Below are 14,704 nucleotides of genomic sequence, written 5' to 3'. Positions count from 1 at the left end.
TCTTTCAAATTTCGCGTTATTTTCAAAATAAAAATGAATTCTCTGGATAAGAGAACAATATCTAGAATTAAACACCATTGTCATGTAAAAAGTCGGATTTTCTTTCTTTTTTCAGTACTCTGGTAATGGTTCACAGCAAGATTCAATCATTAAATCATGATCGAACAATGGTGTAACTAATGGTGATTACATTTATACCAGGCAAAATAGCTGGAGAAAACATGCCCCTATGCCCGTTGCCCATATTGTCTGGAACTCTGATAGTGAAGACAAACCTAGTTTAGGTGAGGCTAGATGCAGTATACAACTAAGGATAAGATGACCAAAACATTTCAAACAGCATAAAAGCCCTAAATAACATTGATGGCAATAAGCCAATATTCGGACATAAATTCAAACTATCAGTGTTTTATTTGCCCTACGAGCTAGTTGACAGGTGATAAAAATTCCTAAGAGACATGTGCAGCTTCTAAGAGAGCAAACCAACATAATACTGATACTTTTTACAAACATCATTAAGCTCCAGAATGCAACCGAGTCTGGTTCAAGCACCAAGAGGTCCAAAACTACAAATAATAGACTTCAACTGAATCTCTACTAAACAACTGATGATGAAATAATCTGTACCTTTGAGGAAAATGGCTTTTCTCCTCGCCATAGTTTAGCCTGTTGCAAGCAAGATTCTGACTGAGACATTCGCTAACAATGCGTACACGAATATGGAAGTAATAGCTCTCTCTTTTTTCATTTACAATGACCTCGGATCTTAGTATTTTAACTATTCAGTAGCAACCAAGTATAAAAACTATCATTCAGAAATGAAGAAAACAGGTTTTAAAAGTGAACCTAGCAAGTTACCTATTCAGTGAACACATTCATGGGATCGGATGGATATCTTTGTAAGACTGGGGCGCCCACTTTAGAGTTATCCATCAAATCCATAATTGGCTCCTGCTTCACTGTGTTACCATTGCTATCTAGAGGGATTTTTCCCCCACTTAAGTCACTGACAGATGATTCAATTTCATGAGCAGCAAACCTACTTGGAATACTACTACCTTGGCCAACAAATCCAAGATTCCTTACATGTGCTTGATCAATTGCATCACCAGATTTCGTACCACCATACGGAACTTGTGTATCAGACACATTAGATGAAAGATTTGGCAAAGGTCTCACAGTACCGAATGTCAAAGATGAGTTGTGAAGCTGTTGAATATTACTATTGTTAGCACTCATTGAATGCGGTGACGTTGGATGCAAAATGGAGCCTGGAGCCACATATCCACAAAGAAAACCTTTAGCTTTGGTGTCCCCACCAGGAAATTGAGCAATATTTAATGAAGGATGATTCGATTGGGGTGCAAGGAGACTATAATCCATAAGGGCATTCCTAACCAAACTGGAATTCTGGTTAACAGATGCAGGACCATTAACCTGGAAAGTTCCTGAAGTTTGAGAGGGAGACACCAAGCAAGATGGTTGGACATTGATTGAACGACTTTGATCATGCATCAGCGATTGCTGCTGCAGCTTATGCTGCTGTATTTGCTGGAACTGCTGCCTTTGCTGGTGCTGCAGTATATCCATCAGCATGTTATTATGTTGAACACTCAACCTTCCAAGATTACTATTGGGTCCCATCGAACCAATTGTATCAGATGGTGGCCATGCTCCATAGCCTGAAGATGCATCATCCGCAGTAAGGATGGATTGAGGAAAATTCTTGACAACGTTGGTAGGACATTTTACAAGTGGCTGACCATATGCCACAGCATGTTCCGCAGGGGTATGCTTGGGGCCTTGCATGGAAGCTTGCAGAAGAGCAGTCTGGTCCACTGTCGGCACCAAGTTAGTGGCTGGACGACCTAAGAGTTCTGCATGAAAGGCTGCTAGTGTTTGAGGAGGAACTTGGCCAGCAGCAGCCAGAGCTTGGATGTCTAGCCTTCCAAGTCCTCCTAGCCTGGATTCCATAGACCCAGAGACTGTGTTTGGAATCCCACTCTGTTGCTGTGCCACTCCACTTATTCTCTTCAAATAAAGCCTAAATTTCTGCCAATCAATATTGCAATTCATAATGATTACATGAACTCCACTTTTGGAACCACAAGCAAAAAACTTCAAGAAGCATTTACACTCACAACTGAGCTTCCGTTTGTAATTTTTTCCAAGTAAAATGTAATTTGCCAAACATTTTCTGCAAAAAAAAAAAAAAAACCCTTGGCCTCTCCTTCCTCATACTTGACAACTCTCTCTTTCACATCAGGGACATATCTAAACCATATTAATAGTTTGCATTGTCAAGTTTACCATTATATTCACCCTAAATGAATGATTTATCAACCTCTCTTCCTTGCATTAGCACATAATTCAATTAAAATTGTGATCTCTGCCACAATGGTTATTCAAATATGTCGTTTGACAGCATCAAGTGTCATTCACATGAAAAAGGGACCATATTAGCCATAGGTTTCTTTTCTATTAAATTCATACAATCCTCATGTATGGGCTATAGCCGGCAACTAGATTCCATGGAGGCTTCAAGATACCCGACAATACATTATCAAAGCATATTAAATGATCAAGAATTTTGTAAGTGTGATGAGTCATTTTATATGACAGATTTCTCATGAGTATTAATAAGCCTGAACAAAATCAATTTTCCAAAAACCATGCAAAGTTACACTCGAACCCAGAACAAAATGATAATAATAATAATAATAATTTCCTGAATATCCACATGGAAGTGCTAGTCGCCCCCCAAAAAAAAAAAACCACATGGAAGTAATTTGAATCGAACCTGCAGATGACTTGCAACATTTTCTCTTGTCAAACCAGGGACGTTCATCAGTTCAAGAATTCTCTTTGGTACAGCCTCTGATACAAATGGCGAAAAAATCTCATAAGATAAAAATGTAGCCAGTTAAAGAATTCTTTCACAGTAGCACCAATGTAGTCAGTTCACTGGTTGAATGTACAAAAAGCAAGAGAATTAACAGAAAGATGAAAAATGTTTAAGATTCATACTGTCAAGCCCGAGTTGGTTCACAGCACTGACAAATTGTTGATGCAGTTCTACTGACCAGACCACACGGGGTTTCTTAGATGTGGATGGATCATCATTCTCCAGCTCACCATCATCATCTTCTTTTGAACTGATCCTCTTTTTTGGCACTTTAACTACTTCTGCCACATCAATTACAGATGAAGCATATTCAGTATCATCATTTCCTCGTTTATTCCTATCATTATCTTCCAAGCTGCCAGAATTTTCATGTTCTTTATTTTCATTCCACATCTTCCTAACAACGTGCTGCCATATATTCCTCAATTCCTCCTCACGAACAGGCTTAATCAAATAGTCACAAGCCCCATGTCTAATACCCTTCATCACAGCACTTGTTCTGCCGTCAGCAGACATCACTGCAGAATATTAACAATTTGCAATTTAAATATCAGGATGAATTACTCTCCCCTATCTGAAAGATGTCTAAATCACAAATTCTTCCCCCTCTCTCATAAAAATATTCACAAAACTTCCTTGAAGCGGAAATATTACTAAACTACCACTGAACAAAATATTTCAATGTTAACTATTTCGTGTCGAAAACTATAAAGTAATTTGTTCTAAATTATTATAGTGACTCTATTATGTTGGAGGATCCAGAGTGTTATGGATTGGGGGGTTCAAATTTCATAAAATATGGGGGGCTAAAAGTAGCTTTACCATTTTTTCCAAGGAAACTTTTAAACCAACTACAAAAGAAGTAAAAAAAATTTTTTTTTGGGGGGGGGGGGAAGCACCCCGACATGCCCCCCTCAAATCCATCTCTGCGACATACTTATTCAAGAATTTATTATATATGCCATAAATATAAGGGTGTTTTGGTCAAAATAAATATATTTATAGCTTGTTTTTTGTTACACAATAGAATAGTTAGTAATCTTTTGATTCCAAGAGAAGACAGCATAATTTTTGAAAAAAGGAGAAGACTGTATAAGTTGGGCTTTTCTCAAGGGAGGGCAGAATAATTTATCCCAAATGTCAAGTCATTGAACTACGTTTAAGCAATTCTAGAGACAAGACCAACAACACTTACTGATAACAGGAAGATCCATCTCCAGCCCAACATGTTCTAGGAGTTTATACCCATCCATGTCAGGCATATAAACATCACTCAGTACTACATCAAAACAGCCTTTCTTTTCTCGTAGAAGATTTAAAGCAACAGGAGCCTCAGAACACGTGGTGACTGAAAATAATAAATAATCTGTTAATTAAGATGAAACCAATCTCCAAGTTTACAGAAGTTATAAAACAGCATCCACTAGTGCGTCATACTAGACATAGCTCTGCAATCTCAATTAGCTCCAGACCATTACAAGTAGAATATAACCCTCCAAAAAAAATTCCTTATCAACATCATCAAGAAAAGCCTCCTTTTCATCTCCTTAAACCTTAAGATACAGGAGAAACTATATATTTTATATTCATTATGCAGGAAAAAGAACTCATTCAAAGATATGCAAATCAGAACACACAAAAGCTATAAGGAGTATCCAACCTAAAAGGAAAAGAACGACATGCAAAATCTTTTGGACATAAAAACTATTAATGCAAGAAAAACGAATCTGCTGACAACTTCATCTTCCTTCGGGTTTAATCAACAAGGGATAGTTTTGATCAAATAGTGAAAGAACCCAGGTCTCTAATCATTGCAACTTATGATAACTTCGATCCCAGCTTTGGGTTACATAGACATCAGGCAAGTATGCATAAATTGTTAAATGAGAAAGTAGACAAGATCCTAAGACATCCCTTGGGAAACATCCAGCGATTTTACTTTCAATCCTTGGAATTAAAGCAGGAGTAACTACTTAGATGCTGTCATAAAAAAGTGGAAGCAAGATCTAGTAAGCCAGGAAGAGCGAAGGGGGAAGAAAAAATCTGCATGCATCTGGCTAACTGATGCAGACAAAAATGTAACCATAAAGAAAAAATAATTTACTTTTTCAAATATTCTAACCAACGGATTTTTTTTTTTTTTTTACCAGATTCTTACCAACGTATTTATATCACAGTCTAAACCTTGGCAAAACACCCCCCCCCAAAAAAAAACTCCTTTTACAAATCAAACTACTCACATTTACCCCAATTCACCAATTTAGGACAAAGAACATTATTCTATGGTCAATGACAAATAAAATAGCTGAATTTTAACAGTGTGTAATTAACACTAAAATTTGAATAAAAATTTTGCAAGCAATACAAATGACCCACTACCTAAGTCTCGATCATTAGCATATCTACAATCAACCCGCAGGTATCAAACAAATTTCTTCATGATCCGAATTCGTTGAAACGATTAATACTACACCGGAATTACTGGTAAATAATTCACAATCCATCGGATTGAATATAATGGGCATGAAAATTTCCCCCAAAAAAAAAAAAGTTGACTAACCGCGATAATGACACTTAAGAGACATTTGTTCAATGATTTTCAGAGTAGTGATGTCATCGTCCACAACGAGAACCCTCAGACCAGCTGGGAACTTATCAGGAACCGCCTTCTCACTGGCTGCAGCACCACCACCTTTGCAGGTGCCATAGCTGCTTGCACTAGTGGTCATGCTTGACTGTGTCACTCTCTGCAAAGCAGCCATTGCAACAAAATCTGACACAGCAAAGCCACGGACAGCCCAACACTATATATAGCCCCCTAAATTCGCCATAGCCAAACACAATCGACGGAATTGGAAAGTAAAACCCTAGGATCTCCCAGGAAAAGGAAACAAATTGAACGGGTTAAAAATCAGATCTGCCAGAATTGGAGAAAACTTGGGAGAGTTAAAAAGTTTCCAAAATTGAAAAGGAAGGAGAAGTGAAATTGAAATGAAAAGGGAAAGGAAAGAAAGAAGGAGGAAACGGAAATTGTGAGTGAGAGAGAAAGATAACGCAGAAATGAAAGAGCGAAAGAAATTTTAAAAAAAAAAATTGAGATGGTTTTTATTAATACTCATTACCCATTAATAACAGTTTTTTCGTTCAATGCTTTTTTGGCCTCTTTTTTTCTTTTTTTTTGGGTTCAATGTTAGTTTTAAACTTCAAAATATAAATAAATATTTTGGATTATTGAAGAAAGGAGTGACTTAAAAAAATGTGTAATAATTGGAGGTAAGACGAGGGGCCCACAACCTTTCCTGCAGGCTGCAGCTGTAGCCTCCAACAAACAGTTAGCTCTCGTCTCTCGCTCCAAGCGGGTTGTCTGCGCCGGATGTCCCACTACTTCCTCTACTTATTTTTTTTTTAAATGAAAACTGAAATGCATTACTAATCAAAAGTAAATAACAAGCACAAACAATAGAAAATCAAAATAAAACTATCTTATTTCATTATCCTCCACTCTTAATGTGGGCATGGATGATGAGCAAAAGTTTACATTTAAAGTGAAAAACAGACTTGCTAAGCAACTCTCTTACAATTCCTATAAAAAATTAAATTTAATTTGACCATCTACGAAAAAGAAAAATTTAGTTTGCCCAACAATATCATGAAATAAATAGTTGTCATCAAAACCATAGATGTTAAGGTTAATCGCTTCAAGACATTTCGAGAAAATTGCCACTTTAAATTACCACTTTGGACAAGTTCCTTTTCCTACACAAATTAAGTCCTTATTTGATACCAATCATTTTTGCCATCAATAAGGGAATGGAGATCAATATGGAGTTAAATTGACGGACCTAACTATTTTGGCCATCTCATAAATACCCTCCACACCTGCTGCTCCTATCACCTCGGGTGGCTTGACAAAATCTTCCCCACTCTGATTCATCTGCACTAGTGACTTAATAGAAGGATTAAATAAAAGGCAATTGCTTGTAAGGTCCTGTCTATGCAAGCCCTAAAAAGACTAGAAGACCCATCATTGGCACCAAAAAAAAATTACAATGATTGATCTAGATATCCCAACTTAAGTAGCCAAAAAGAGTTGGCCACGGGATCCTCTTCATGTGCTCATTTCCAATTTCATTTTGCTATTTGCTCACTTTTCCAAGGTAATCGAGGCCATTTACACTTGCAAATATGTGAAAATGCATTCAAATTACAATCGTAGTAAAAATATGTTTAAGTGTTGAGATTTTGTAATAGCCCTCCGCTCACCCCACCTCCCTGAGATCTTTTTGCAGCGCTGGACACTCTCCCCCCAGGCCCCACAACAGGGTGACCTCACCCCTTACGGTAAGTATTAAGAGACAAAGGCTTCCCCACAGTAGTGTGCAGGATTATTCTCCTTGCGGAGAGCCTCCCCAGGTTTGATCCTCCAACCTCTCCTACATAACAAAGTTAAGGCTGAACCTGGTACCATTGAGTCACCGTAAAGGGTGGGGTCGCCCTGTTGTGGGGCCTGGGGGGAGAGTGTCCAGCGCCGCAAAAGACCTCGAGGAGGCGGGGTGAGTGGAGGGCTGTTACATTAAAAAACTCAATGGTACTAGGTTTAGCTTCAACTGTTATGTAGGAGAGGTTGGAGGATCGAATTTGGGAAGGCTCTCCGCAAGGGGAATAATCCTGCACACTATTGCAGGGAAGCCTTTGTCTCCTGATGCTCACCGAAAGGGGTGGGGTCGCCCTGTTGTGGGGCCTAAGGGAAGAGTATCCAGTGCCGTAAAAGACCTCGGGTAGACGGAGTGAGTGGAGGGCTGTTACAGATTTCATGTATTAGGATACTTTGGTTCAAAAATACACTTTTCAAAATTTACATGTAATGCATTGTAATTATATCTCTTGTGGGAGGTGGTTAGTGGTCTAATTTTTTTTATTAATTTATCTTAGTTTGAGAGTTATTAAGGAAAGACAATATTTAATGTTGTCTCTCTAAGGGGTTTTAGTTTAGCTTAAATATTATGTTCTTATGTGTGCACCTACACACTTGGTTATTGTGAAGCCTTTATTTAACTTTACCCTTGACCATTTTCCTACCTAATTTGGATTAATATTCTGCACTTTTATTTCATTTACTAATGGGCATTTCATTTATTTCACATTTTATCATATCGTTTCAATTTTCCTTTCTCTTCGTGAGTTTGGAATGGACGTTTTATTTTAAGCTCAAACAACTCGTTATTTATAGTTTAGGTTTAAAGTAACATTGCCTTTTTTCTGTTTGTTTGACGATTTAATTACTATCCATGTTAGGTAATGCTATCCAACTTTGTTGAAAAATAATATAAGTTACTTTTTTCCGAATCATAATATAGGGTGTTTTTAGAAACTTTGTTTGGTATGAAATATAGAGGATGAGTAGATTTTGTATGCGCGCGTGTGTGTGTTCAATTATATTATTATACCCTTATTTTATCATACTTTAGTCAATTAATTAATGATAATATTTTAAATAAATTAAATGTTATGTTTATTTCACTCAAGGGCATGGTTACAAAGATGTAAAAATTGTTTGTATAAAAAGGACGTAAAATTTTTTAGTAAATCAAGATTTAATCAACTTTGTTAGAAATAAAAACAATAGCTTATTTTATGATTCAAATCCTGGAGAAAGTAGTATGTATGTCTTCTTAAACTTGTCATATGCTTGTAAGCACCAGTCGGGAACTTTTTTGGTTTTTAGATTTGACATCAATTGTAAGCCCAAGTCAGGTCTTAGAGGTTTACCAAATTTAGGGTGGAACATATGAATTATGAATCAAATTTTTATGAATTAGACTAACTTTTATTGGTTGTTTCAAACATTTCTTGTTATTATTGTTTACTATCCACCCCCAGAAATTTATTAAAACCATTAAAACACATGGCCATGCTAATCAAACAAGCTTAGCGCTAACGAACAAAAGCAAATCAAACAGAATTGCAAAAGCACACCTGATTTTTTTAAAAGAAAATTAAATGCTGAACAACACAAGGACCAAAAGCATTAGCAAATGTCTTCTTTTTTTTTTTCTGACAAACCAAAATAGTATCTAAAAATTAAACTACGTTAGACTCTAATTAATCTAAATTAAAATATGGTTCTCCATGAAAACTAGTTCTTTTATATATGTTTTCTCTATTCAATGAATTTGAACCACTATCGTATTCAATTAAATTGGACCAGTATCTCTTTTTTGATAAATTAATCAAATCATATTTAAAAAGTTACTATATTGTACTCTAATTAATATGAATTATAATATATCTCTCGATGAAAAATATTTTTTAAGATACTTTTTACATTCATTGAACTTCAATGAAGAAAAATTTATATACTTAACTTTATATATTTAATGTGTTTGTTTTTAATTAAATTGAGATGTATGAATTTTTTTATAGATTATTTATTTTATAATAAATTTTTGTCATTAATTTTATTAATACATTAAGATTCACTTGTCATGGTTTAATTGAATGTAAATATATTAAGTATATAAAGTTAAGTATGTATGTCTTACACTTTGAAATAATATGGTACTCGGTTAATTTGGATGAGCAACGTTTAGCAATGTCTTCTCCCCCTTTTTTTTACAAATCAAGTCATATTTAAAAGTCACTACATTAAACTCTAATTAATTAACATTAAAATATGGCTCTCAACGCTAACCCAAAAAAAAAAATGGCTGTCAACGAAAATAGCTTTTCTAAAAATACATTGTACATTCATCAAATTTGATTAATTTGAACAAGAAACAACTTAGGAGAATGACAAATAAGAACCTTATAAGAACATTAATGTAAATTAAAATTTTTCAACAATAAAGTTCCTAAATTTTAGTACTCCTTCCACTATATTTCAGTATTAAAGTTTTTAATTTGGCATTAATATTCTTTCAAGGTCCTTATTTATCATTCTCCTTTTAACTTAGTTCTTATACAATGCAATTAAAGTTCAAGATCTTCCATTAATAGTGTACTAGAAAGGGCAACACTGCCAATGATTTTGTACCCTAATGACATGTAAGTTTTCTTATTGGTGGGAATTCGAGATTCAATCCTATTTATAATCTCAGATCATTTGTGCCTGCCCTCTATTTCAAAAGGAAAAAAACATAGAGAGAAAAGATAATGCCATTAAAATCTGCTCAAAAGGGGAAAAACATAAAAAAAAAACATAATGCCATTTGTGTCCCATGAACTTGCATGATGTGGGCTTTTATGGCCTTGCATTTATGTGAAAAGGAGGTGGGATTGAAAGAAGCATTGACAAAGTGCTTGCTAATAATGATTGGGTTAATAAATTTCATAAGGCTTCTATAACTCATCTACCATTCCTAAAATCTAATCACCAACTTCTCCTTTTAAATATGGCTAACTCTAATCCAAGTATGGAGAAGAAAAGAGACGAACTGTTTCGTTTGATTGCTTCCTGGATTCTCCATGACAAGTTCGATGACTTCATGAAACAAGAATAATGAACGGCTCTACCTTGGAATGATTATTTACATTCTTTTCGTGAAAGCTTGTAAACATTAGAATAGAAACATATTTGGTCACACGAAGAATGGAAAGCGAAAATTGCTTCAAAGATTAGATGGGATTATAAAGGTAATGTCTAAGGGAAGATGTAGACTAGACCTTAATGAACTGCAAAATCAAATTTGGAAAGAACTAGAAGAGGTGATGACTTAAGAGAGCCTTTTGTGGGCTCAAATAGCTTAGGTAAACTGGAATATTGATGGAGATAAAAAATACTTGATGTTTTCATAATATTAATAATGGTAAAAGGAGGAGAAACAACATAGGGGCAATTAAAGACAATAATGGGGAGTAGGTGTATGAGGTCGAGACTATAAAAAGCTTAGCTATTAACTTCTTTTCACTTCTATTTAAGGAAAATAATGTGAATCGGCCTCATCTCAACTGCTCAGTTCATCATCCACTACAAAGTCAGAGTGTGATTGAGTACTTTAGTGCTATTTTGAGGGATGCAAAGATTAAAGAGGCTATTGACAATATGGGTTGCTTGAAAGCCCTTGGTCTAGGTGGCTTTAGTGCACTTTTTTATCAATATTAATGGAAGACATTGGGGAAGTCGATGATTGACCTAGTAAAACACTTATTCAATCACCTATGAGAGATCCACAACATCAACAATACGTTATTTGTCCTAATTCTAAAGAAAGACTCTCCGGAGACCTTTAAAAACCTAAGACCCATCCGTTTGTGTAATGTAAGTTATAAAATCATTACAAAAATTATTAGTAACAGAATGAAAGTGTTTCTCCTACAAGTTATAGCTCTATACCAATGTAGCTTTAGGTTATCACAATTCAGATAATATCATTGCGGCCTAAGAAGTGATCCATTCCATGTGAATTATGAATAAGAAGTGGAGATATGGCAATTAAAATTAACCTAGAGAAAGCCTACAATCAAGTTAGTTAGGGTTTCCTTATTAGCTATCTCAAAAGATTAAATTTGTTGTCTCACATGATTAAGGTCATATCTAGTTATCTGACTACTCTTAGCTTATAATTATTATAGGATAGTAATAGGGTTGAATTTTTTGCTTCTTCTTAAGCAGTTGACAAGGTGATCTATTGTCTTTGCATTTATTTGTGATATGTATGGAAAAGCTTGCTCATTTAATCATGTAGAAAGTGAAGGAAAAAGAGTGGCATCTAATCTAGCTTGGCAAGAATGGGCCCCTATGTCCCACTTGTTCTTTGCTAATGATATCATTCTCTTTATTAAAGTTTCGATGATACAAGTTGAGATTATTGATGTGATCCTGAATAATTTTTGCCTATGTTCAGGGATAAGAGTGAATGTAGCCAAAACAAGGGTCTTTGTCTTTGAGAATGTTACTAACCATTACAGGGAGGAGATCAGTACTAAATTAGGTTTTATGAGATAAGTTGACTTAGGTAAGTACTGGGGGTTCATTTACACCATGAAATAGTTTATCATAAAACTTTTTGTTGAGACCATTGATAAGATGAAAAATGAGATTATCGAGTTGGAAGGCTACTTTATTATCTCTTACAGGGTGTGCAACTCTAATTTTTGCTATTACATCTGCTATTCCTAGATAAACTATGCAGACTTCATATCTTCCCATGGCTACTTGTGATACCCTTGGAAAAAAAGCAAACGCAACATCTTGTGGGGTCATTCGAGCAAGCAACAGAAGATTCACTTAGTTAATTGGGATGATGTTTGAAAAAGTAGGAAACAAGGGGACTAGGTTTACGTCATTCAACCACATAAAATAAAGATTTTATTATGAAAGTAGGTAAGGGCTTAGTAAATAGTCAGGATGCATTTTGGGCAAGAGTCATTTGAGCAAAAGACTTGGTTCCTAAAATCAATATGAAATGCTCTAACTCTAATATTTGGTCAGGAATCAAGGCTACTTGGGACACAGTGAAATCTAGTTTGATTATTGGTAATAATAGTAATACTGATGGATGGAAATGGGATAAAAGTGGGACCTTCTCAGTCAAATTTGCTTATAGGTTCCTAACAAAACCTCACATTTCGGGCGAATTTGCATGGGAAAAGCTGTAGGAACTTTAATGTTCGTAACATACCAAAACCTTCATTTGGATGAGGGTCACAATAGACTTCTCACTAACGAGTCCAGGTGAAAGCATGGAATAAAGAGTAATGAGAGATGCCTTTGGTGTGATTCTTAGTTGGAAATAGAACTGCATGTCCTTTAAGATTCCCATGAGACTCATCACCTCTGGCAAAGCATCCTGGATGGGCAAAGGCACAATGATTTTTTTTTTTTATGGAATTGAATGATTGGCTGGAATGGAATATCAAGGACTCAGGTCGTATAGCTTATAAGGACTAAAGTTTTTATTTTTCTCTTATTTGTTGGCTTATCCGGTGAAGGCATAGCAAATGCATTTTTTAGGGGAAAGTTATGTTTAATTAGTATATTAATGCTCAGGCTTTAGCCATCTTAGAGGGTCAAATGTCAATTGGAGAAGCAAGATGCTAGATTACCTCTGTATAGTTTAAAAGCCACTAGATATGGGTGGATCACTATGAATATAGATTGAGCATTCACAACTGCTTATCAGAAGAAAGGATGTGATGGTATTCTTAAATACCATAAAGGAACATTTCTTTCTAGCTTCCTTTGCAACCTTCATAATGGGGACTATCTTATGGCCGAACTTTAGGCTTTCTTATTCAGGCTAAAGATGGTGTGGGATAGTAGGAAGATGAAACTCTATATATAATTTAACTTAGCTAATGTGTATGGGCTTGCCTTGGGAATAGATATCTCACATCATCCAGATTATGTCATTTTCATCGAGATTTATGACTGGTTTAAGAATGAGTGGGAAATCCAAGTTAAGCACATCCAACGAATGGCTAACAAGGTGGCTGACTACCTAGCATAAATGGCTCTTAATGTTTGGCTAAGCTACCACTCTTTTGACTTTCAACTTGAGAGACTTGTGAAGCTTGTAAGGTCACCCTTACTAATCCACAATTAACTCCAAAGTTTGAGATAATTAGGAGAACAACCCAAATAGATTATTATATTTGTAAAATTTATATAAGTGAGATCCCAAGTTTTCAAAACTTAAAATACTATAAATCATTTAAAAAACCAAAATCAAAGCAAAACATATATACGAAAGCATGAACATTATATAAGATAAAATAACATCAAATTAGGGTCAGAATAGCAAAAACTAATTCTAGCACAATTATGCTGCAGCATAAAAGTTTATGATACAGTATAAACCGCAGAACTGCCATGGCAGATTTTTTGATCGAACTTCCAACGTACATTAATTTTTCATCCGACGTTCAATTAAAATGATCTAAGTGCCCATAAAAAGCTTTTTTCGAGCTCTAGCTAATGACACTAGTTTCACATTTAAATAATTTTTCAAAAGTTAAATACCAAAATGAAAACTCACTCATTTATGCTTTCAAAACATACCTGGAGTGTCTAAAATTTAGTCCAAGCACCAACCCTTAGACCACACTTAATGAACTATAACGAACTTATGCAATACATCACAACAATCAAACAACACACATATCACATTTTCACCGTTCAATCCCTTGATCATAAAAATAAAAGGGGAAGCCAAATCATGCAATTTCACACCTAAATCAGTATCTTTTATAAATATACTCACTCCTTACTTGCACAAGTGTTTTGACTTTGCTTAAATATCTCAATAAAAAGATACCACATGCATTAAGTTCTAAAATACACTTTTTAATACTTAATATTTAATGTTGCAAGTATAACAAAATATAAACATTCTAGTTGGCAACATCATGATAATTACACACTAATCAAAAGTAATTGAGGCATTATAATAGAAAATTTGATTTCTAAAACTCATATGCCTTTCCCTTATCTCGACTAAAGCTAGTACCTGTAAAATGTTAAATGAGGGGTGAGTATAACCACTCAATAAGCAAAGTTAATGTAGCCTATACAAATACATGTTAATTAATCATAGTGATGCAAGTGGCATAATTAAATAAAGTACGTTCACACATTAAATCAGGCAATTCATTTAGTCATAAAAATAGCAATCATATGACATTAGATTATTTAGCATGCAAAGGTCATAATACTACAACCATATGCCCTTTATGAAACATGCAAGACCATAAAAAAAAACAACCATATAGCCATATAATGATATGCATCAAAACACATATGATGTCATAATATTAACAATCATGTACCCCTATCAAATTATTCCAAACCACAACAATAAT

The 14,704-nt window shown here is 35.0% G+C and overlaps 1 protein-coding gene across 1 annotated transcript; it reads right to left on the bottom strand.

Moving 5' to 3' along the window:
- Positions 1–28: 28 nt before the first annotated feature.
- Positions 29–5,971, bottom strand: LOC129311779 (two-component response regulator ORR21-like). Its single transcript, XM_054954238.1, has 6 exons — positions 5,466–5,971; positions 4,101–4,253; positions 3,028–3,423; positions 2,801–2,877; positions 859–2,052; positions 29–666 (listed from the first exon to the last, which is right to left on the bottom strand). The coding sequence occupies exons 1-5, from the start codon at positions 5,665–5,667 to the stop codon at positions 859–861; spliced, it is 2,022 nt and encodes a 673-aa protein (XP_054810213.1). The 5' UTR covers positions 5,668–5,971; the 3' UTR covers positions 29–666.
- Positions 5,972–14,704: the final 8,733 nt, after the last annotated feature.

Source organism: Prosopis cineraria, unplaced genomic scaffold (genome assembly GCF_029017545.1).
Source record: "Prosopis cineraria cultivar Desert tree isolate PC_DT_omini unplaced genomic scaffold, ASM2901754v1 PC5, whole genome shotgun sequence".
Classification (NCBI taxonomy): Eukaryota; Viridiplantae; Streptophyta; class Magnoliopsida; order Fabales; family Fabaceae; genus Prosopis; species Prosopis cineraria.
The sequence above is the reverse complement of the archived record's forward strand: the minus strand, read 5'-3'. Positions and strand labels throughout refer to the sequence as shown.

What these genes read in the sequence shown, in the direction of transcription:
- LOC129311779 (XM_054954238.1), bottom strand. Translation starts at nt 5,667, where the DNA reads ATGGCTGCTTTGCAGAGAGTGACACAGTCAAGCATGACCACTAGTGCA. An exon ending in TCTTAAGTGTCATTATCGCG is followed by an intron (nt 4,254 to 5,465) that starts GTTAGTCAACTT and finishes TATTATTTTCAG; the next exon opens with TCACCACGTGTTCTGAGGCT. An exon ending in ATGTTGCAAGTCATCTGCAG is followed by an intron (nt 2,053 to 2,800) that starts GTTCGATTCAAA and finishes ATTGATTGGCAG; the next exon opens with AAATTTAGGCTTTATTTGAA.